We start from the raw sequence: 25,106 nt of genomic DNA on the forward strand, positions 1-25,106 counted from the left end.
GGCATGTAAGCTCCTGGCATTACCTTCAACTTATAACTAAAGAGTTATTTAGGGGAGAAAATAGAATCTCTATTGATAAGCATCTAGCAAGATTAATTTTACATAAATTAGAAAATTAAACATAAAATATCAAACTATAAACAATTATAAAAGAAAATATTTATTGACTTTTTATGATTTAAAAACCTAATTATAGAATACATGCTTACTAGGAAGAATCTAAATACAGAAAAGCATAATAACCCTACAATCTGTATTATAAAGAGAGTACAACTACTATAGCAGGGTGGGAACCCACAATCTAAATGGTATAGAAGAGAGTATCAATAAGATAACTATCACTGAAAAAGAAGTTTAGAACATGAAGGCACAAGGTACTGTAGAGGGCAGAAGTGAGGACCTAATGAAAAACCAGGGATACAGTTCAACGTATCTGCAAGTAACAGTCATCCTCTTTTTCCCACTTCCAGAACACCAATAGCAAGGTGTTGGCATACTAGGAAAGAGGCAGAAAGTTTATTATCAGAAGAAACTGAACAGAAGAAGCTTGAGACTGTGAGACACTAAGAGTAATGAGCAGGAATGAAGTACAGCTGTAACAAGGGAATTAATACAAAATGGTTAGCCCCACCTTACTACTCAATTTCATTTTGGGTTATCCCACAGGTGAGAAACTAAAGGATTCTTTGCTGGAGAAACTCAATTGCTCCAAAAAAAAAAAAAACCAAAAAACCAAAAAACCTCTTTCCACGCTGATAGCGCTCCCACAAACATGGTGAACATTCCTAAAACCTGTAAGACTTTCTGTAAGAAGTGTGGCAAGCACCAACCCCAGAAAGTGACACAGTACAAGAAGGGCAAGGATTCTCTGTATGCCCAGGGAGAGTGTCGATATGACAGGAAGCAGAGTGGTTATGGTGGGCAGACTAAGTAGATTTTCCAGAAAAAGGCTGAAACTACAAAGAAGATCGTGATAAGGCTTGAGTGCATTGAGCCCAACTGCAGATCTAAGAGAATGCTGAGTATTAAAAGATGCAAGCATTCTCAACTAGGAGGAGATAAGAGCAGAAAGAGCCAAGTGACCCAGTTCTAAGTGTTATCTTGTGTTTTATTATGAAGACAATAAAATCTTGAGTCAAAAAAAAAAAAAAGGAAAAGAAAAACATCTCATACTGATACTGTTTGGGGGCTGGAGGTGTTTCCCTACAAAAGAACCACCTCCCTAATCATCACCCAGAAATAAAGTCCACTGGACAACAAACCACCAATCTGCATTTAAATGCCTTTCTCTTAAATATGAATAGCTAAAACACTAACATCTGAAAAAATCTTCTTTTTTTTGAGATGGAGTCTCACTCTGTCACCAGGCTGGAGTGCAGTGGCGCGACCTCAGCTCACTGCAACCTCTGCCTCCGGGTTCAAGCAATTCTCCTGCCTCAGCCTCCCGAGTAGCTGGGACTACAGGCACACACCACCACGCCCAGCTAATTTTTGTATTTTTAGTAGAGACGGGGTTTCACCATGTTGGCCACGACGGTCTCGATCTCTTAACCTCGTGATCCGCCCACCTCAGATTCCCAAAGTTGTGGAATTACAGGCGTGAGCCACCGTGCCCAGCCCAAAAGCTTCTAACATAAAAGTCAGAGGCCTAAACAAAAGAAAAAGGAAAGTAAACCACACATGAAAAAAAAATCATTAACTCTTCAGAGTGCTGAGAGAATACTACATTAGTATGTTATGAAATACAAAACAATTGGAACAAAAAAAACTTTAGAAACCGAAAAAAGTATGACAGCCAAAATAAAAGATTCAATAGAAGTGCAAAAAATAATGTTGAGAATACCTCCTAAATAAAAATCACAGGGCCAGGCGCGGCAGCTCAATCCTGTCATCCCAGCACTTTGGGAGGTGGGTGGATTGCTTGAGTCCAGGAGTTCAAAATCAGCCTGGGCAACATGGCAAAACTCCATCTTTACAAAAAGACAATACAAAAACTAGCCAGGCATAGTGGCATGTGCCTGTAGTCCCAGCTACTTGGGAGGTTAAGGTGGGAGGATCACTTGTGCCCAGGAGGTCAAGGTTGCACTGAGCTGTGATTGCACCATTGCACTTCAGCCTGGGCAACAGAGCAAGACCTTGTCTCAAAAAAAACAAAAAAACAAGGCTTACATTCAAAAGACAGGTAATAACAAATGTTTGCATGAATGTGGAGAAAAGGGAATCTTCATACGCTGTTGGTGGGAATGGAAATTAGTACAATTATTATGGAGAACAGTTTGGAGGCTCCTCAAAAAACTAAAAATACAGCTACCATATGACCCAGAAATTCTACTGCTGGGCATATACCCAAAAGAAAGGAAATCAGTATATTGAAAAGGTATCTGCACTTCCATGTTTGTTGCAGCACTGTTCAATAGCCAAGATTTAGAAGCAACCTAAGTGTTCATCACAGATGAATGGATAAAGAAAATGTAGTACTTACACAATGGAGTACTATTCATCCATAAAGAAGAATGAGAATCAGTCATTTGCAACAACATGGATGGAACTAAAAAGCATTATGTTAAGTAAAATAAGTCAGGCACAGAAAGACACATATCACATGTTCTTACTTATTTGTGGGATCTAAAAATCAAAACAATTGAACTCATGGACACAGAGAGTAAAAGGATGGTTACCAGAGGCCGGGATGGGCAGTTGTTGGGGTGGGGAGAGGTGGGGATGGTTAATGGGTACAAGAAATAGAAAGAATGAATAAGAACTACTATTTTATAGCACAACAGGGTGACTATAGTCAATAATAACTTAATTGTACATTTAAAAATAACTAAGAGTATAACTGGATTGTTTATAACACAAAGGATAAATGCCTGAGGGGATGGATATCCATTCTCCATGATGTGATAATTATGCTGCATGACTATATCAAAAAATCTAATGTACTCCAAAAATATATACGCCTACTATGTACCTACAAAAATTAAAAATAAAAATTAAGAAACAGAAAAATTTCCAGAACCAAAGGATACAAATTTCCAGCCTGAAAGGGCTCTCAAATACCCAATATGAGTAATAAAGGCCTATTCAAAGACACCTTGTTGTGCAGTTTTAAAACACCAGAATGGGAAGATCCTAAAAACTACCATCTACCATAAAGTGAAAAACAAACAGTATGGGGGGAAAAAAGAGATTACATGCTAAAAAGTAATTCACAATGGAACAGACTTTTCAAAGTGGCGCTGGAAGATAGAAGGGAGTAATGCCCTAAAAATTCTGACATTAAATAATTTTCAAACTGGAATTTAATCATGAGTGAAGAAGAAATGAAGACATTTTCAGGCAGGCAAGGAAGTAACTGGAAGATATGCTCCAAATACAGAAAGAATAAACTAGGAAATAACAAAAAATGGAACTCAGGAAACAGTAGATCCAACCTAGAAGAACACCAAAGAGAAGTCCCAGGGTGGCAGTTGGACAGCAGGTATAGAGGGCAAAAAGCTCAGAAAGAGCAGGATGCCAGGCTCCAGAAGAGTAAGTACAACCATTGCCAGATGTAAGTTATGAATATATTGATTGATTTCTGCAAAAGAGTCTCAATAGTGGGCATATATGTAACATTAAAAGCTCATACATGGCCTGAAATAGGTGGCTTCCCTAAAAAATATTTCAACAACTTTGAAAATGCTGAGCTGAGAAATACAATACTAGTATCTTACTTCCTCGCATAACCACTGGTATATTTATAACCTAAAAAGAAAGGTTCAAAATGCTATTAGTTCATAGTTATAAAATTATCTTTATGTCTCTTTTCTTACTTTAAGTCACTAAGCAATCATGACTTTAAAAAGAGAGATTATCTATAGTTGAAGAAAAATTTTAAAAATAAGCAGAAAAAACGAACAGACAAATCACAAAGAAATCTAAATGGCAAAAAAATATACTGAAAAGGTACATTTTGTAAGAAATCAAGAAAAACAGCATTTTTCCCTCAAAGTGACCAAGAAAAGATGAGGAACCAAATGTAAATGCTTGAAAAACATTATTTCCCTAAAATTTGGTCATTCTGCCTCTGGAAATCTACCCTAGAAATAATCTCAAACACCAAAGAAGTTTTATGTTCATTGCTGCATTTTGTTTTTCCTGTGCTGAAATAATCCCTAATAGCATTTTGTTTTGTTTGAAAAAACAGAAAAGAAAAATAAAGTCTTCCCATAACTCCTCTATTTAAAACTACATATAATGTATGTATACAATGCTTATAAAAGTAAACAGTGAAAGCCTCACTCCAACCTTCCAATCTCTCTCGAAATTATCAACAGTGTGAAGCATAGTTTCTAATCTTAACATATCACATGTATATATATTTACATACAAACACACACACAGACACATGTACATTTCTTATAAAGAGGAAAACTAAGATTATTATACATGTGTGTACTGCTCTGTAATGTTTTTCTGCCACTAAATATATTAGGTAATTGTTTTTGAGTGCTGACTACACATAGACACTGTTTTAAGTGACTACATATATTGTATCATTTAAACCTTATAATGCTCCATACAAGTCAAACAACTTTGCGTCTTAGTACATTTGCCTCCTTTTTTAAAAAAAGGTTTTGTTGCAATCTATCTTATGAGTATACCATAATTTACTATGTCTCCATTATTGGACATTTTGGTTTCTTCTAATTTTTTGTGTAACACCAATCAATCATTTAGTAAAAAAATAGGAAACCACTGAAATACGGGAATTATTAAATTATGATATAATCACATGAAATATAATGCTACCATAAAAAATGTTCAATGGAAAACCTATGTAAATGCATCAGAACATGCACAGACTATATATAAAGTGAAAAACAGAAAACACCAAAACTATTTAAAATAGTCTGGATTCAACTACGTATTAAACTGGTAAAGTGGTTTCTAGGTGGAAACTCTGGTTGATCTTTCTTCCTCTTTTTGCTACTTTTAAAATTTTCAACAATGACAATGTGTTATTTTAAAAGGGAAGATAAGTAAGTTATACTTCCTTTGTATAAAAAATAAAACCACACAAATTGGTAATCTTAATACCTTAAGAAGCTGACTTATCTAAATGCAAAAACTGTAAAGTTCCCTTCAATCATTTTCAGATATAATTCATACAATATTGATTTTATAACATGTTGATACTATAGTATTATAATGAAAATTACTTCCCATAACACATTAAGGCAATGTGGCAATACAAGGAATATTTTTCCAATCATAAATCTTAAAATAACAACTATTTTCTGTTGGCAAACTTATTTCAAGATACATACTTTTGCTCTTGACTGTGTTAATTCAAAGTGAATAGATTCAAATTTAGTCATTAAGGAATGATTCTGTGTGACCAAACAAGCATTCTGTTGCCTAAGTTTATTTAGTTTCTCTCGAAGGCTTTTAATCTCCTGATCCACAGGGGTAGAAGATGAAAACATCTGAAAGAATGAAAAAGAACAAATATATTTTCAATTATTTCAATTAACGGTTACATGTAATTAATGGAAAATTATGAGCAATTATTAATAAAATAACTAAGCACCTCAGAAAATGAGTTAAAATACTTAGTGAGTATTGACAAGGATATGTGGAACAATCAATACTCTCTCTTCCACTGCTGGTGGAAGTACATATAAGTATAACCTGGAAAACAGTGGTGCACTTTGGGAAACTGGCTGGTATTATCCAGCAAAGTTGAATACGCTAAGAACCAATAATATCATCCCTAGACATAAACCTGATAAAAACTTTTGTACTTTTGCACGTGCAGATATAAAACTATTCATAGCTACATTGTCCACAAGAGATAGTACATAGGAAGAACCCAAATGTCCACCAACAATAAAATGGATAATAGGTAAAATATTATTTTATCTGTATACATATTTTTATTATATTCTTTTTATACATATTTTACATTTAATTTTCATTAGGATTGTGATTTTCAAAACATTTCTTTTAATTAACTTTATTTTGAGTGATTTATTTATGCAATTCAAAATTCAAAACTATATAAAAGAAAAAGTATACACAGAAGTCTCTTCCCATCTTTAATAGGTGGGTAACCACTTTTATAAGTTTCTTGTTTAGTCTTCTAGTGATTCCACATGCATACATAAGCAATACAAATTACCCACTTCCCTCCTCTCCTTATGCAAAAACTAGCACATTAAATATAACATTCTGCACCTTGCATTTTTTTTTACTTGAACAATATACACTGGCAATCTCTCCATAATAAATACATTGACAAACTCCTTTTTTCTTCTCAACTGCATAGTTTCCATTGTATGAATAAACCATTAGTTTATTCAGCTAACCCCCTATTACTGGATACTTGAACTATTTCTAATCTTTTGATACGATAAACAATGCCTAATTTCATATCCTGCAGATGTGTCTATAGTATCGTTTTCCAGAAATGGGAGTTCCAAGTCAAGATAAATGTATTTGTATTTTGGTAAATATTGCCAAATGCATCTCAGTTGGGGTTATATCATTGTGCATTCCCACTAGGCAATGTACCCGTACCCAATAAAATAACATCTCAAACATGTGAATGTTTAATAATTCTATAGGAAAGAACTACGTAAGGTACTTAGGTATAGTTTCATTTTGAATTTATCTTATTATGCGTGAAATTGGACACCTTTTCATTAGTTTGGATATCACTTTTATTTCTTTTTCCGTTCATGTCTTTTGCCCAATGGGTTACTGATCTTTTTGTTCTCAATTTCTAGGAGATCTTTACACACTAGATTAGCCTTTTGTCTTTGATAGGCATTACCATTATTGTTTTCCCAATTAAGGCACATATACAATAAGAATGATCAGCAATTTGAATGAGGATAGAGATCAAATTTCTTAGAATTACATACCATGTAAAAATGGAATTTGAATTTGTTTCTAAAAAGTAGATTCAGACAGCTTCATTAAGCATTAATGCATTAAGCATTAAGCATTAAGCATTCATTTCCTTACAAAAAGGAAAGCTCTTAATGGTTGGCTTTCTGAAGTGGAAAGAGCAAATACATATCCAAAAAGATTATGTGCAACCATATCTGTGTATATACATGTAGGGAGTCGAGGAAACAAAGAATAGGAAGAGAGTGTAAAAGGAGATAAAAGGGTTGAGTGAGGAAGAGGGATAAATGCAGGGAGATAAATATATGATAGAATAAGAAAAAGGAAGAGAGTTTCAGACCAAGCAAAGATCTCTAACATCATTGACAAAATAGATAATGAAAAGAGAACAGTGCCATACTATCCAAAGTACTTTAACCAGGCTTTAAATGGTGGGTATACCTTAACTACTTAATAAACAATTGATTACCTATTATGTATAAGATGTAGTGTTAAAATCAAGGGGATTATAATTTACTTAAGAAGACATTTAACTGCAAAAAGGTAATAAATATGTAAGTTTAAAAGTAGAGTAATACACCAAGATAACTACTTTCTTGCTAGAACATAAAAAGAACAATTATATTTAAATTCTTGAGTACCACAGTAAAAGATTATGGAAACCATGAATAAGGTATTTAAAGAAAAACTGAAAAAAAAATTTGTTTAAGTAGACAGGCCTAAAACCAAAACTCCTTTAACTAGATAGGTCTAAAAACAATAACCTTATCTCTTGGCTTTTTTTGAAAATCAGTGCTGCTACCAGATATTTTACAGACGTTTTCATAAGGTGAATAATTCAAAAGTCCAGGGTGGCTAGGCTGAATATCCAAAATTAGCTTTTCAGACCTTGAAGGATTAGGGGCATAATCAGAATTTTCACTTGGACTAACACTAGAAAAAAAAGAAAAAACATATTTCAGTTCTTGGATAGTTTATTCACTACAAATTGCTATACATTAAATAAGAAAATAGAAAACCTGAAATGCTGCTAAGCAGATTCACAGTTATGAACATAAGGCAATGTTTCCACTAAATTTTAAATAAATCATAATTACTTTTAAAGTAGCAAACTGTATTTCTAGAGCCTCTACGCTAAGATTACTTAAGATTCAAAAGAATCAGAAAAAATTAGTAAAGCCCAAAATATATATTTTATACTGAGTTCTAATACACTGAAAGTGTTTTTAATATGCAAAGAGGCTTCTCTAATATTCCTATTTTTCCCTAAACTGAAAGTTACATTAAAAAGTATAAGAAAATTATTTCTTATTCCAGAGGCACGTTAGAAACAATACATCATAATGAAATCGACACATTTTATATTGATTTATTTAAGGCACAGTGAATTCTATACGTGATTTTACTTACTTACCTGGATAACTCTTCCCCTAAACTCTGCAAACTCCATTCTGTTATCTTCAGTTCATGTCTTAAGGAGGCAACATTTGCAAGCAAACTTTCCTCTTCATTGTCTTTATTATAGTAGTCTGATGAACTAGATTCCATTTCTTAAAAAAAAATTAATTTCTTGTACCTTGTCTGAAAGATTCTGTAGTTTCAGTCAAAATACTCACATGAATAGAATTTAACTCATTAGTTTTCTATTTCAAATGTTGTGAAATCTTTCATGGTGGTTTAAAACAAAACAAAAAATCAATAATAATGAATGTATCTGTAGTGTAAAGCCATAAAGGAGTTCAATACAATTTCAATGAATGAATCTTTCATTTTAGCCAGGGTCTAGTTATTATATTTCCCCTTTTCTAAGCATACCTGATCTTCCTAACAATTGTTAAGTATTTTCATTACATGTTAAGGAAACTAAGAATCAGACATTAAATAACTTGCTCAAAGTCACACAAACTGTAAATGGTGAAATCAAGATTTGAATCCAAGTCATTAGGATGCAAAGACCATTAAATTATGTCACATTGTAGCTTTATTACTTATTACATACCAATTTCAATATGAGGTGTTTGAACTTTCATAATCACTTACAAGTACTGGACATCTGATTAAATGGTATCATTACAGTCATTCATATTTTGTTAGAAGGGAATTTATTACCAGTTAAAAGCTGTCTCCTCCTCCTATACCCAATAGTTATAAAATTTAAAAAACACACATTTACAAGTCACAACCACAGGGATCAAAATAACATTTGGCAGGTCAACTCACATAAATAAATGAAGAAAAGCTTTTGTTTCTTCAGTGGATGAGTATCTCTAGGGTTGTGAAACTACTAAATCTCTTTGCACATAAAAAATCACAATAAAGCATCACATTTTATTATTCTAATGAATACAATAAAAAACTAAAGCTTTATAATCTCCACTATTCCTACAGAGCTTTCTGCGCAATCTTAAAATTACATTCCTCTTTCAGATCCCATTTACCTTTTTCATTGTAGCATCTCCTTCAACGCCCTTCTTAGCATTCTGATCCCATCCCAAGTTCCAAAAGGTTAAAAGTCCTGTGCATTACGTTCAGGACTGCAATGTACTTAGAGAAGCTCAATATTTTGAATGAATTAACGAATACTAAACTGTCCTTCCTTCCCTCATCCAGTTAGAATGGTATGCTACATTTATTCCCCACTCAAAAATTCTCAGATGTAGGGAGGAAGATTAAAAAGAAAACTCCCACCTTATGGAAAGAAAGTGGCAGGAAATTAAATGAGATACTATGTAATCTTAATAGACAAACTGGTTCTATCCTCTTTCCCTTTTCTGTTTCCACAAATTTGCTTCTGCTTAAGTGACAAGACTCTCGCAGACAAGTCAATAAATCAGGTCCCCATCCTGCTTTATCTATTCAACATCTCTAGCTCTCTGTAGGATGGTGAAGGAGAAAAGGGTAGAGAAAATTGGGCAAATTCTATAATGCCATTTGGTACTATATATTTCATCTTAAATCAGGTTTTAGTTCAACATCTGTGTATTGCCATGCAAGAAATAACTCCCAGTCCGGGCGCGGTGGCTCACGCCGGTAATCCCAGCACTTTGGGAGGTCGAGGCGGGTGGATCACGAGGTCAAGAGTTAAAGATCAACGTGGCCAAGATGGTGAAACCCCGTATCTACTAAAAATACAAAAAAATTAGCCGGGGATGGTGGCGAGCGCCTGTAATCTCAGCTACTCGGGAGGCTGAGGCAGAGAATTGCTTGAACCTGGGAGGCAGAGGTTGCAGTGAGCCGAGATCGCGCCGCTGCACTCCAGCCTGGGCGACAGAATCAGACTCGGTCTCAAAAGAAAGAAAGAAAGAAAGAAAGAAAGAAACAACTCCCTAACTCTTCTGCAGTAGCAATGAATATATTTGATACTAAAATGTTTTCATTTTCCTAGTGGGCCATTTACTGTCAAATGAATGTCCTTAACTTCAATTTACAGTAGTTACCCAAAAAAGGCTATCTTCACTGACTACGCATACCTAGAAAAGCACATCATCCTACTCACCGACCTTAACAACATCATCTTTTGGCCCTAATTAACAATGTGCTTGTAGGTTTGCACACGCACACCCATCAAACGAAGGACAAGTGTTATTTTACACCCTATGTATGTGATACAATGGGCTATAGTCGAAAAAGATTCCTCATTTTGGAAAGAGATCATAATTTTATGTAGTAGTCTCCTGTCTCAAGATCGCTTGACACAGCTAATCTTACATCCGTCTGAAAGAAGCGGGGGCGGGGGTGGGGGACGGAAGTGACAGTTTCCTCTCTTTTTTTTTTTTTTTTTTAATTTTATAGACAGTGGCTTGCCATATTGCCAAGGCTGGCCTCGAACTCCTGGGCTCACGCAATCCTCCCGCCTCGGCATCCCAAAGTGTTAAAGTAACAGGCGTAAGCCATTGCACCCGGCCTCCTATTTTTCCTAAAATAAAATACAACCGTTCAGAGCAGCATGCTCAGCAACCACGAGGAACAGTCCCAGCGCATCCAAGGTGCCGGGAGGGAAAGGAACAAAACTCCCCCAGGCAAGCCGGTTTCCCCACGCCAAGGCGCAGTCGCTCACCACCCAAGTCTTAGCTGGGGAGAGACCCACCCGGCGACTGCGCGCTTCGCACTCGAGTCTGCGTTAGTAAGCCTCTGACCCTCTCCCCGGCCCCTGCGCGTGGAAGCTTCGGACACTACTCGGAGAACCAGCGAACCCCGGTAGCACGGAATTCAAACCGCCGCGGGAGCCGTTGGGACGCGCCTAACCGGCCGCTGCCCCGCCCCGGCGCAGACTGCGTGAGGCGCCGCCGGAAGCGCGGGGCTTGCCGGGGATCGTGGTCGGCGAGCGCGCCCGAGCCCACTAGCGGAGCCCGCCCGGGACTACATTTCCCACAATTACCGCCATGATGCCCATTGGTGGGGGAAGCCATGGGAACCGAAGGCCGTCAGGGGGAGAGCCGGGCGGCGCTCACGCCTGGCCTGAGGGGGCCGAGACTGAGGCGGTTGCGGAACGGGACTGCTGGCCCCGCCCTGAGTCCCTACCCTTTGGAGAACTGCGCTTCTCCTTCGGATGAGTGTTTGCCGCCGCCGCGGCCGCCACCTGGAGTTTCTTCAGACTCCAGATTTCCCTGTCAACCACGAGGCGTCCAGAGAGGAAACGCGGAGCGGAGACAACAGTACCTCACGCCTCTTTCAGCCCGGGATCTCCCCAGCAGGGATGGGCGACAAGATCTGGCTGCCCTTCCCCGTGCTCCTTCTGGCCGCTCTGCCTCCGGTGCTGCTGCCTGGGGCGGCCGGCTTCACACCTTCCCTCGATAGCGACTTCACCTTTACCCTTCCCGCCGGCCAGAAGGAGTGCTTCTACCAGCCCATGCCCCTGAAGGCCTCGCTGGAGATCGAGTACCAAGTAAGTGCGGAGGATAAATCAGCCTCTTTCCTTTAACCCAGCTGCACTGCGTTGTCGCCTCTCACCCGTTTAGAAACTTCTGGTGGACGGCCCTGGAGGTGAAGAGGCGAGGGCCGTCCAGGAAGCCGGCCCGCTCCGCGCAGGCGCGCTAGGCGAGGCGAGGCTCTCGCTGGGGCCGGGGACCCAGAACTTAGGCTGGACCTGGAATTGATGACTACCCGCCTTCTCCCCTTTCCTCCGGTGGGAAGGAGGCCAGAATTGGTAATGTCGCTGGCTTTTCTCTTTGTTTCCTAATTTGCCCATTGCTTTTCTTAGCCACTACATGCTCCGATACTGAGAATTTCACAATGCAGAACTGATACACGTTCTCCTTCATCATTGGACGAGGTGATGACACTTGTTTGAATCACCCCCACCCCTTTCATACAATTCAGATGTTACAAATCACTGTCTTTGCTTTAGTTAAGGGTTTTTGGATTATGATCGTGTAATTGGCATGAAGCCCGATTTTGAAACTTTTTGAAAGAAGCTGTTGCTATATTTAATGATACATTTCCGTGTAAGTTATATATCCATTATTTTCAAAAGATCAAATCGTATATTAAAACTTTATAACCTTTCCTTTCTTTTCATTTTTTCATTGAGCATTGTAAGCATTTCCCTCGTGTCATTGTTTTCTTTTTGAGACGGAGTCTCGCTTTGTCGCTCAGGCTAGAGTTGGAGTGCAGTGGCGCTATCTCGGCTCATTGCAACCTCCGCCTCCCGGGTTCAAGCGATTCTCCTGCCTCAGCCTCCCGAGTAGCTGAAATTACAGACGTGCGTCACCATGCCCAGCTAATTTTTGTATTTTTAGTAGAGACGGGGGTTTCACCATGTTGGCCAGGCTGGTCTCGAACTCCCGACCTCAGGCGATCCACCCGCCTCGGCCTCCCAAAGTGCTGGGATTACAGGCGTGAGCCACCATGCCCGGCATGTTTTCTTTTTAGTATCTGCATAATATTCTTGCTGGGAATTACCTTATTTTATGTAGTCATGGTGGTAGGGGGTAATTTCTTAGAAGAAATCTTGTTCGTTCCACAGCAAATTCCGATGTTTTCAGGTAGCAGTACAGGGAAAAAAAAAAAAAAAGGCATTGATGTGTTTCATCTTTCAGTTTTTTAGAAGTTAATTATAATCATCAAATGTTAACTTTTTAAGTTGATGTAGAGAATTGTTTTTAAATACCAGGTACTGTCACATACAGAGCAAAATAAAAAGTTGTAGAATTTTTTATACGATGGAACTTTAGGATTAAGTTGTATATAGATACACATGATAAGCACAGAGAATAAAATATCTAAAATCACATAGTGAGCAAAACTGAGGCTAAAACTCTGTTTCTTGATTTCCAGTAAAGTTCAAAAGTTCAACATTTACTGAACAGTTAACACGTGCCAGAAATTGTGCATGGAGGGGCGGGAGACGGAGGGGGAGCCGGGTTGTGGGGGATGTAGGTAAAAGAGAAAGAATCCCTCTTCTCAAAGAGCTTAATAAAGGTTACTGGCTCATAAACAGGTAATTTCAATAAAGGATGGCTAAGTACCAGTAGAGGAGGGTCACTTCTAAGGGTTTCAGAAGAGGATTCCTGGAGAAAATAAAATTTAATCCAGAAAGATGCTTAATTGAGACGAAAATGCAAGGAACAAGGGGCATTTCAGAAAAGAGAACAAAAAGATCCATAGTTCTTAAAATACATAGTGTAAGTGGGGATGGTTAGTGTGTAGTGGACACTACAAGTACTGAGTTTGTATTAGACTTTCAGACATATAAAGTCTAGGGTGGGAGTAGCAGAAAAGGACATCGGAGAGGCCAGAAGGCTGGGGTCATGAAGCATGAATCGTAGCCTTGTTTGCCATGCTGAGTAGGTTTTCCTTAATTTTGTACAAGTCCATTTAAGATTTAAGCAGATCACTGGATGCAGTGTGGAAAATGGATTTAAGGAGAGCAAAATTAGTCAAGGAAACCAACTAGAGGGCTAGTGAAATAGTCTAGATAAGAAAACAATTTGTATTAATAAAAAAACTTCAGTATTTACACACATATTAGGATAGATATCTATTTTAACTACTGTCCTCTCATAGTTAAGAGCACCAGCTCTTAACCTTAGCCTGGGTTCAAATCTTGACTCTGCCTACTTAAAACTTATGTGATCTTCTCACTTGTAAAATAGAGATAATAATTGTAACTACATCATAGAGTTGATTTGAAAAAGCATGAGTTAATAAATGCTCATATTCAGTGTAAAGTGGTCTATTAAAAAATGCTCATAGATCATCCCTGACACATAGTAAATAGTCAATGAATGTTAATTTTACATTTATACCTCTGTAGTTATGTAGCTGGCTTGGTTTAGCTTTATTCTTTACATCTTTAGTCACTCTTAAAGGGACTGTTCCTTTTTTTTTTTTTTTTTTTTTGAGAGAGTCTCCCTCTGTCACTCTGTTACCCAGGCTGGAGTGCAGTGGCGCGACCTTGGCCCACTGCAACCTTCATCTCCCGAGTTCAAGTGATTCTCCTGCCTCAGCTTCCTGAGTAGCTGGACTATAGGCATGTGCCATCACACCCAGCTAATTTTTGTATTTTTAGTAGAGACAGGGTTTCACCGTGTTGGCCAGACTGGTCTTAAACTCCTGATCTCAAGCGATCTGCCAGCCTCGGCCTCCAAAGTGCTGGGATTATAGGTGTGAGCCACCGCGCCCGGCTGGGACTATTCCTTTAAAGCATTCTCCCTAAACAATTTGTTTTCATTAAGGAAAGAGGTAAAATCATTTAATGTCTGTAATCCTAGACAGTGTTGGTGAGATGTGTAGGGTAAATATCATCTTCCACCCTGTTTGCATTTCCCAACTTGTTTAATTTCCCAGTAACTACATCCTACTAATTTTTGTCTTAAAGTTAGTTTTTAAAATATTAAGGAACAGACAATCTAATTTTGTCCATGGTTACTGTGACATATTGAAAATTTTACTAATTTCTTTTTAGGTTTTAGGAGAATACTTTTTGGATAATTGACTAGCCTCACATTATATTGATAGAGGTTCTTGAAAACTTTAATGCCAATTCATGTATCTTATGACTAAAATAGATAATCCATTTAGAAATTTAAGTCATTCTTGAGTGCTTGATATGTGTCAGCACATCCAAGGTGCTAGGGATACAATGGTGAGTGAAAATATCAGCTAGGTGCAGTGGCTCACACCTGTAATCCCAACACTTTGGGAGGCCAAGGTGGGAGGATCACTCAAGCACAGGCGTTTCACACCAGCGTGGACAACATAGCAAGACCCCATCTCTACCAAAAATAAAGTTAGCCAGGCATGGTAGCACACACTTGTGGTTCCAGCTACTTGGGAGGCTGAGGTGGGAGGATCACTTGAGCCCAGGAGGTTGAGGCTATGGTGAGCTGTGATCACACCACTGTACTCCAGCCTCGGTGACAAGAGCGAGACCCAGCCTCAAAAATATATATATATATATATGTTTGTGTGTGTGTGTGTGTATAGTCTATGCCCTCATACAATCAAGTATGGGGACAGACATTAATCAAATTATTACACAAATACATGTCGAAATATTTAATGGGGTAATGAAGGTAAGTTCATAAGACTATGAGTGGGCTCAGTAGGAGGACTTCATTTTATCTGGAAATTGAAAGACATCCAGAAGTAGAGTTAAGATCTACAGAATTATCAGGCTTTCACTAGGCATAAGGGAATGAGTGGGACAAGACAATGGGTAAAAAAGAACAACAACGTGCCAAGATACTAAGGAAGAAGAGAGAAAGATACCTTTGAGGTCCTGAAAGATAGGATACAGAGAGAGAAAAGTGGTACAAGTCTACTCTAGAGAAGTCAGTAGCAACAGCAACCAAATCATTGTGGGCTTTTGTGTCCTTGTTAAGAATATGGGTCTTTTGCAGAGACCAGTAAGAAGCCACTGAATAGTTATAAGCAGGTTAACTTGATCTGTGTTTTTTAAAAGATCGTTTTGGCCACAAGGTATTGAGCCTCTCTGTACCAGTTTCTATACTTTAACAGTAATCATCTGCTCCCCACTATATATTATTGTGAAGAATAAATATGCTAATACATGTAAAAGGAATGGTATCTAGCACCAAATAAGCACTCAAAAAATGTTAGCTAGAAAATAAACCCTGAGCCTAGAACAAGAATACCTTTTTAAGGGCATAATAGGCACTAAGAAGTATCTATTGAATGAGTGAACCAGACGTTTACCAAACATGTAAAACTATCTGGGTGGGTTTTTGGGAGAATATAGCTATATCAATTTTTTAAAATTTTTATTAGTCTTTCATTTTTGTATAGAGCCAAATTTCACTATTTTCTGGTAAACTGGCCATTTCATCTAATTTTTAAAATTTACTTGTATAATATACCTGATGCCATTTGGAATATCTCCTATTTCCATTTTATCTACAGGTATACATGCCTAATATTATATGTATAAAGTAGATAGGACTACTTTATTGATCTTTGGGAAAAAATGGCTTTTGAGTATTTATTATTTTTTGTTTTATATATACACACACCTATCTATTATATATACACACATTTTATACATATACAAAATATATAATATATTCATATACATATAAATGTATATGTATATATAAATTTGTATATAAAAAAACAAAAAATCAAAAGCCGTGTGTGTGTGTGTGTGTGTGTGTGTGTGTATATATATATATATATATATGGACATAAGGGAGTAAGTGGAACAAGACAATGGATTAGAAAGAACAACATGTGCCAAGATACTAAGGAAGAAGAGTGAAAGATACCTTTGAGGTCCATTTTTATATATATATATATAAATGGCTTTTAAGTATTATATAAGTATATATATATATATAAATGGGTGGGTTTTGGGGAGAATAATATATTTAATAATATATATATTTGGGTTTTATGTGAGTGTGTGTGTGTGTATATATACTTTTTTTTTTTTTTTTTTTTTTTAAGAGATAGGGTCTCCAGCAATCCCATTACTGGGTATACACCCAGAGGAATATAAATCATTCTACCATAAAGACACATGCATGCGAATGTTCAGTGCAACACTATTCACAATAGCAAAGACATGGAATCAACTAAATGCCCAGCAATGACAGTTTGGATAAAGAAAATGTGGTACATATACACCATGGAATACTATGCAGCCATAAAAAAGAATGAGATCATGTCTTTTGTGGGAATATGGGTTGAGCTGGAGGCTATTATCCTTAGCAAACTAACGCAGAAACAGAAAACTAAATACCACGTGTTCTCACTTAGAAGTGAGAGCTAAATGGTAAGAATTTATGAATACAAAGACAGAAACAACAGACACTGGGATTTACTTGAGGAGGGAGGGTGGAAGGACAGAGGCACAGAAAAGATAACTATTGGGTACTGGGCTTTATATCTGGGTGATGAAATATTAGGTTGGTGCAAAAATAATTGTGGTTTTTAACACGTTTACCTATGTAACCTTCACATGTATCCCCAAGCCTAAAATAAAAGTTAAAAAAAAGAGAGAGATGGGGTCTCACTATTGTTGCCTAGGCTGAATTCGAACTTGGGCTCAAGTGATACTCCCACTTCAACCAGCCTCCTGAGTAGCTGGGACTACAGGCACGTGCCACCACACCTGTCTCCTTTATGAATTTTTTTACTTCCAATTATAAAAGTAATATACAGCCTCGTTAGAGTAAGTCAAACAATACAAAGATGTAAAAGCAAAAAAAGCCGGGTGCGGTGGCTCACGCCTGTAATCCCAGCATTTTGGGAGGCCAGAGTGGGTGGATCACGAGGTCAGGAGTTGGAGACTAGCCTGACCAACATAGTGAAACACCATCTCTTAAAAAAAAACAAAACAAAAAACAAAAATTAGCTGGGCGCAGTGGTGCGCGCCTGTAGTCCCAGCTACTCTGGAGGCTGAGGCAGGAGAATCACTTGAACCCGGAAAGCAGAGGTTGCAGTGAGCCGAGATTGCGCCGCTGCACTCCAGCCTGGGCGACAGAGTGAGACTCCGTCTCAAAAAAAAAAAAAAACTCTTTGTAACTCTATTGAATGCCTGTTGTCATTCTCCTAGATGTGAACTCTTCCACACCTTTTCCCATACTCATAAAAACATATAGGGTTTGATGGGGTGAAACATATATGATTATTTAATTAAAATGTCATGGTCCTTAAAGTCCTTACAAAGTTTTTACCAACAGGTAAACAAACCAAATCAGTTTTTAATAAGGAAGTCTATTGGTTCATATAACTGGAAGTCTGAATAGGACTGATTTCAGGCTTAATTTGTTTTCCTCTGGTTCTCACGGCTCTGCTCTCTTGACTTTTCTTAAAGAATTGAATTACTTAAAGAATTCTTCACTGACAGATGTTTTTCCTAAATGCATTAAAACTAGTATTTTATTGTCTTCTGACTCCAATTATAGCTGTTGAAGCTTCCTGTCAGTTTGTTATGTATTTGTAGTTCATCTCTATTTTCTCTTGTAGCTTTTTAAATTTTCTGCTTCTGCATTTTCACTGCAGTTTAAGTGGCTCATCCATGCTTCTTAATCTCTCATAATTTCTCTCTTTGTCTCACTCTCCTATTTTATGGATAATTTCTTCAGCTCTATCTTCTACTTCATTAGCTTTAAAAGTTTATTAATATTATTTTTGATTGGCAAATTATAATTGTATACATTTACGCAGTATAGCGTGATGTTCTGATACATATGTACAATATGTAATGATTAAATCAGGCTAATTAACATGGCCTTGCCTATAATTTTTTATGATGAGCTATTTGAAATTCAGTCTCAGTTATTTTGAAATATACATTATTATTGACTATAGTCACCTTCCTGTGCAATAGACCTCAAAACCTATTCCTTCTGTCTATCTGAAACTTTGTACTCTGTGATCAACAACTCCCTATTCCCTCTCTCCCCAAGCCGCCCACCCCCAGCTTCTGGTAACCATCGTTCTACTCTCCACTTCTAGGAATTCAACTGTATTAGATTCCACATATGAGATAATGCAGTATTTGTCTTTCTGTCCCTGGCTTATTTCACTTAGTGTAATGTCCTCCAGTATTGCATTGTGTATCTACACCACATTTTCTTTATTCATTCGTTAATGGACACTTAGGTTGTTTCTATGTCTTGACTATTGTGAATAATGCTTCAATGAATATGGGAGTGCAGATATCTCTTTTACATACTGATTTCAGTTCCTTTGGATGTATACCAGAAGTGAGATTACTAGATGATATGGTAGTTGTATTTATGGTTTTTTGAGGAACCACCATATTGTTTTCCATAGGGCTGTATTAATTTACATTCCCACCAACAATGTACTAATTTGTTTTTTCTTTTTTGAGATGAGGTCTTGCTGTGTAACTCCGCTGGTCTCAAACTCCTGGGCTCAGAATCCTCCCATCTCAGCCTCCTGAGTAGCTGGGATTACTGGGATTATAGATCTTGTACATATTTTGGTAGATTTGTACCTAATTCTTTTTTCTTTTTTTTCTTTTAGTAATTCTTTTTTCTTTTTTTTCTTTTAGTGCTAATGTAAATGGTATTGTATTTTTTATTCCCAACTCCAGTTGCTTGTTGCTGGTGTATAGGAAAGCAGTTGACTATTGTATGTTAATATTGTATACTGAGACTTGGCTATCATCACTTATTAGTTCCGGGACGGGTTTTTTTTTGCAGTTCTTTAGGATTTCTACATGGACTATCATGTCATCTGTGAACAAGGACAGTTTTATTTCTTCGTTTCCAATAGGTATGTCTTTTCTTTCCCTTTCTTGTTGTGTTACATTAGCTCGAGCTTCCAGTATGGTGTTGAGTAGAAGTAATGAGGGAGTAGCATCTTTGTCTTGTTTCTGATTTTAGTGAGAAAGCTTCCAGTTTCTCGCCATTAAGTGTGATCTTAGCTGTAGGATTTTTGTAAATGTTCTTCCTTAAGTTGAGGAAGTTCCCCTCTATTCCTAATTTGCTAAGATTTTTTAATATTAAATATCATGGATTGATATTGGATTTTATCAAATATGTTTTCCATACCCATTGCTGTGATCATCTGAGTTTTCTTCCTTAGCCTGTTGATGTGATGAATTACACAAAATAATTCTTGAATGTTGAGCCAGCCTTATGTACTTGGAACAAATCCATCTGGTCATGGTTGTAATTCTTTGTTTACATTGTTGAATTAGCTTTGCTAATATTTTGGTGAAGATTTTTGCATCTGTGTTCCTGAGAGATACTGGTATGTAGTTTCCATTTCTTGTAATGTCTTTTCTGGTTTTAATATTAGGGTAATGTTGGCTTCACAGAATGAGTAAAGAATTGTTCCCTCAGCTTTTATTGTCTGTAAGAGATTTTAGAGAATTGGTATCATTTTGTCCATAAATGTTTGGTAGGATTCACCATTGAAACTGTCTGGTCCTGGTCCTTTATTTTGGGGGAGGTTATTAATTATCAATGTAATTTCTGTAACAGATACGGGCCTATTCGGGTTATCTATTTGTCCTTGTATGAGTTTTGGTACTTTGCATCATTCAAGGAATTGGCCTGTTTCATCTAAGTTTTCAAATTTGTGGGTACAGATTTATTAATAATGTTCCACTGTGTCCGGAATTGGTGGGTTCTTGGTCTCACTGACTTCAAGAATGAAGCCGCAGACCCTTGCGGTGAGTGTTACAGTTCTTAAAGGCAGCGTGTCCAGAGTTTGTTCCTTCTGATGTTCGGATGTGTTCGGAGTTTCTTCCTTCTGGTGGGTTTGTGGTCTCGCTGGCTCAGGAGCGAAGCTGCAGACCTTCGCGGTGAGAGTTACAGCTCTTAAGGTGGCGTGTCTGGAGTTGTTCGTTCCTCCCGGTGGGTTTGTGGTCTCGCTGGCTTCAGGAGTGAAGCTGCAGACCTTCGCGGTGAGTGTTACAGCTCATAAAGGCAGTGTGGACCCAAAGAGTGAGCAGCAGTAAGATTTATTGCAAAGAGCGAAAGAACAAAGCTTCCACAGTGTGGAAAGGGACCGCAGTGGGTTGCCACTGCTGGCTGGGGCAGCCTGCTTTTATTCTCTTGTCTGGCCCCACCCACATCTTGCTGATTGGTCCATTTTACAGAGAGCCGATTGGTCTGTTTTACAGAGAGCTGATTGGTTTGTTTTGACAGGGTGCTGGTTGATGCGTTTACAATCCCTGAGCTAGACAACAAAAGTTCTCCACGTCCCCACAAGATTAGCTAGATACAGAGTGTGGATTGGTGTATTTACAAACCCTGAGCTAGACACAGAGTACTGATTGGTGCATTTACAATCCCTTAGCTAGACATAAAGATTCTCCAAGTCCCCACCAGACTCAGGAGCCCAGCTGGCTTCACCCAGTGGATCCCGCACCTGGGCTGCAGGTGTAGCTGCCTGTCAGTCCCATGCAGTGCGCCCGCACTCTTCAGCTCTTGGGCGGTCAATGGGACTGGGCGCCATGGAGCAGGGAGCGGCGCTCCTTGGGGAGGCTCCGGCCATGCAGGAGCCGACAGCTGGGGGCTGAGGGGAGGCTCAAGCATGGCGGGCCCGCAGGTCCCAAGCCCTGCCCCGCCGGGAGGCAGCTAAGGTCTGGCAAGAAATGAAGCACAGCAGCTGCTGGCCCAGGTGCTAAGCCCCTCACTGCCAGGGGCTTGTGGGCCTGCCGGCCACTCCCAGTGCGGGTCCCCCACGGAGCCCACGCCCACCCGGAACTCGAGCTGGCCCGCAAGCGTCAGGCACAGCCCCGGTTCCCGCCTGCGCCTCTCCCTCCACACCTCCCGGCAAGCTGAGGGAGCCGGCTCCGGCCTTGGCCAGCCCAGAAAGGGGCTCCCACAGTGCAACGTCGGGCTGAAGGGCTCCTCAAGCATGGCCAGAGTGGGCGCCAAGGCCAAGGAGGCGCTGAGAGCAAGTGAGGGCTGCCAGCACGCTGTCACCTCTCACCACTATTATCCTTTTATTTATATTTTTTAAGATGGAGTCTTGCCATCACCCAGGCTGGAGTTCGGTGACACGATCATAGCTCACAGCAGCCTTGAACTTCTGGGCTCGAGTGATCCTCTCACCTCAGCCTCCCAAGTAGCTAGGCCTACAGTCATGCACCACCATGCCTGCCTAATTGTGTGTGTGTGTGTGTGTGTGTGTATGTGTGTGTGTGTACAGACAGGGTCTCACTTTGCTGCCTAGGCTAGTCTCAAACTCCTGGCTTCAAGTGATCCTCCCATCTCAGCCTCCCGAAGTGTTGAGATTACAGGCATTGGCCACCACTCCTGGCCATTATTATCTTTTTAATGTCCATAGATAATTAATGATGACCCAGCTTTTATTTCTGATATTAGTGTTCTGTGTCTTTTTTTCTTGTGTTTTTTTTTTTTCTTGGTTTGCCTTGTTTTTTTTCTTAGTTTGCCAGACTAGAAATTTATTAGTTTTATTGATCTTTTTAAAAAACCAGTTTTTTGCTTCATTGATTTTTTTTTTTTTTCTGGGTTGATTTCTTGTTATCAGTTTTCTTGATTTCTGCTCTAATGTTTTTCTTCTGGTTGTTTTAGGTTTGTATTACTGTTCTTTCTCTGGCTTCCTAAGGTGGATGTCTAGATTATTGATTTTAGATCTTTCTTCTTTTCTAATAAGTTCATCCAATGCTATAAATTTCCCTCTAGGTATTGATTTCTCTGTATCCCACAAATTTTTGTTAGGTTGTATTTTCATTTCATTGAAGTTAAAAAAAAATTATCTTGAGACTTCTTTGTCCCATGAGTTCTTTATAAATGTGTGGTTTAATCTCCAAATAGGTGGGAATTTTACAGCTTTTTTTGTATTACTGATTTCTACCTTAATTCCACTGTGGTCTGACAGCACAAATCAAGATGTGTTTTATGGCCCAGAATGTGGTCTGTGTTGGTGAATGTTCCATATGAGCTTGAGAAGAATGTTATTCTGCCATCACTGGATTGATTAGTTCTCAAGATTCAATTAGACACATTTGATTGATGGTGCTGTTCAGTTCAACTACATCCTTACTGATTTTTTGCTTCTTGGATCTGTCAATTACTGATAGAGGGATGTCACAGTCTCCAACTATAGTAATGATTTTGTGTTTCTTCTTGTGGCTCTTTCAGTTTTTGCCTCACATATTTTGATACATTGTTGTTAGGTGTATACACATAAGGATTGGTATGTCTTCCTGGAAAGTTGACCCATTCATTATAGGTAATGTCCCCACTCTTCACTTTTTTTTTTGAGACAGAGTCTTGCTCACTCTGTCGCCCAGGCTCTAGTGCAGTGGTGCCATCTTGGCTCACTGCAACCTCCACCACCCGGATTCAAGAGATTCTCCTGCCTCAGCCTCCCAAGTAGCTGGGACTACAGGCACGTGCCACCACGCCCAGCTCATTTTTTGTATTTTTAGCAGAGGTGGGGTTTCACCATGTTAGCCAGGATTGTCTCGATCTCCTGACCTCGTGATCTGCCTGCCTCAGCCTCCCAAAGTGCTGGGATTACAGGCGTGAGCCACCATGCCCGGCCAGTAATGCCCCTCTTTATCCCTGAAGATTTTCCTTATTCTGAAGTCATCTTTCTCTGACATTAATATAGCTACTTCAGATTTCTTTCAATTAGTGTTAACATGGTATATCTTTCTGCATCCATTTACTTTAAATCTATCTGTGTCTTTATATTTAAAGTTGGTTTCTTGTGGACAGCATATGGTTAATCTTGTATTGTCATCCACTCTGGCAGTTCTTTTAATTGGCATATTTAGACCATTCACAATGTACTTATTGATATTGTTGGATTAATATTGCCATGTTTATAACTCCTTTCTATTCATTGTACTTGTTCTTTTTTTACATCTCCCCCCCCCCCTTCTGCCTTCTCTGGTTTTTACTGAACATTTTATATAATTCTACTTTCTCTGTTCTCAACATATCAATTATACTTATTTTTTACAATTTTTGTTGTTGAAATGGAATTTGTCCCTGGGATGCAAGGATGGTTCAGCATTCTCAATCAGTAGAATGATATGATACATCATATCAACAGAATGAAGGACAAAAACCATATGATCATTTCAATTGACACTGAAAAAATATTTGATAAAATTCAGCATCTCTTCATAATAAAAACCCTCAAAAAACTGGGTATAGAAGAAACATACCTCAACATAATAAAACCCATAGACAACAGACCTACAGCTAGTATCTTCTGAATGGGAAAAACTGATAGCCTTTCCTCTGAGATCTGGAACACAACAAAGATGCACACTTTCACTACTGTTATTCAACATAGTACTGGAAGTCCTAGCTAGAGCAGTCAGAGAAGAGAAACAAAGGGCATCCAATTTGGAAAAGGAAGAAGTCAAATTATCCTTCTTTGCAAATGATACATCTTATATTTGGAAAAGTCTAAAGACTCCATAAAAAAAGCTATTAGAACTGGTAAACAAATATAGTGAAGTTGCAGGATATAAAATCAACATACAAAAATCAATAGCATTTCTATATGGCAACAGTGAACAATCTGAAAAAGACATTTAAAAAGTAATCCCATTTACAGTAGCCACAAGTAAAATTAAATACCTAAGAATTAGCCGAAAAAATGAAAGATCTCTACAATGAAAACTATAAAACATTGATGAAAGAAATTGAAAAGGACACCAAAAATGGAAAGATATTCCATGTTCATGGATTGGAAAAATCAATATTGTTAAAATGTCCATACTACCCAAAGCAATCTACAGATTCAGTGCAATTCCTATTAGAATACCTTTAGCATTCTTCCCAGAAATAGAAAAAACAATTTAAAAATGTATATGGAACCACAGAAGACCCAGAATAGCCCAGAAATATCCTAAACAAAACAAAACTGGAGGAATCACATGACCTAACTTCAAATTATACTACAGGGATATAGTAATCAAAATGGCATGGTGCTTGCAAAAAAACAGACACATAGACCAATGTAACAGAATACAGAACCTAGAAACAAACCTATACACTTACAGTGAACTCATTTTTGACATAGGTGCCAAGAACATACACTGAGGAAAAGACAGTCTCTTCAATAAATGGTCCTGGGAAAACTGGATATCCATATGCGGGAGAATGAAACTAGACCTCTACCTCTCACTGTATACAAAAATCAAATTAAAATGGATTAAAGACTTTAAGACCTCAAACTATGAAACTACTAACAGAAAACATTAGGAGAACTCTCCAGGACATTGGTCTGGGCAAAGATTTCTTGAGTAATACCTCACAAGCACAGGCAACAAA

At 38.2% G+C, this 25,106-nt stretch overlaps 2 protein-coding genes and 1 pseudogene across 21 annotated transcripts in view; 2 read left to right on the forward strand and 1 right to left on the reverse strand.

The window, feature by feature from the left end:
• CCDC18 (coiled-coil domain containing 18) overlaps positions 1–11,170 on the reverse strand; it is a 100,734-nt gene extending 89,564 nt beyond the window's left edge. For 8 of the 20 annotated variants that reach the window (XM_009247814.3, XM_024230902.2, XM_063718493.1 and 5 more), the window contains exons 1-4: positions 10,985–11,170; positions 8,312–8,447; positions 7,662–7,830; positions 5,313–5,471 (exon numbers count right to left, since the gene is read on the reverse strand). In XM_009247814.3, the coding sequence (XP_009246089.2) occupies positions 5,313–5,471; positions 7,662–7,830; positions 8,312–8,445 (462 nt within the window). In that variant the 5' untranslated portion in view covers positions 8,446–8,447; positions 10,985–11,170. Of the gene's footprint in view, positions 1–5,312; positions 5,472–6,911; positions 7,434–7,661; positions 7,831–8,311; positions 8,448–9,335; positions 9,841–10,984 lie in introns of those variants that run through there. The other 12 variants (XM_063718530.1, XM_063718515.1, XM_054554180.2 and 9 more) reach the window with 4 other exon arrangements.
• LOC112128574 (large ribosomal subunit protein eL42-like) lies at positions 691–1,185 on the forward strand (annotated as a pseudogene).
• A 278-nt stretch (positions 11,171–11,448) lies between the features above and the next one.
• The window catches only part of TMED5 (transmembrane p24 trafficking protein 5), a 28,660-nt gene continuing 15,002 nt past the window's right edge, over positions 11,449–25,106 (forward strand). The window contains 1 exon segment of the mRNA NM_001132754.1: positions 11,449–11,782. Within this exon segment, the coding sequence (NP_001126226.1) occupies positions 11,594–11,782 (189 nt within the window). The 5' untranslated portion in view covers positions 11,449–11,593.

The sequence above is a fragment of the Pongo abelii genome, chromosome 1 (assembly GCF_028885655.2).
Source record: "Pongo abelii isolate AG06213 chromosome 1, NHGRI_mPonAbe1-v2.0_pri, whole genome shotgun sequence".
NCBI lineage: Eukaryota > Metazoa > Chordata > Mammalia > Primates > Hominidae > Pongo > Pongo abelii.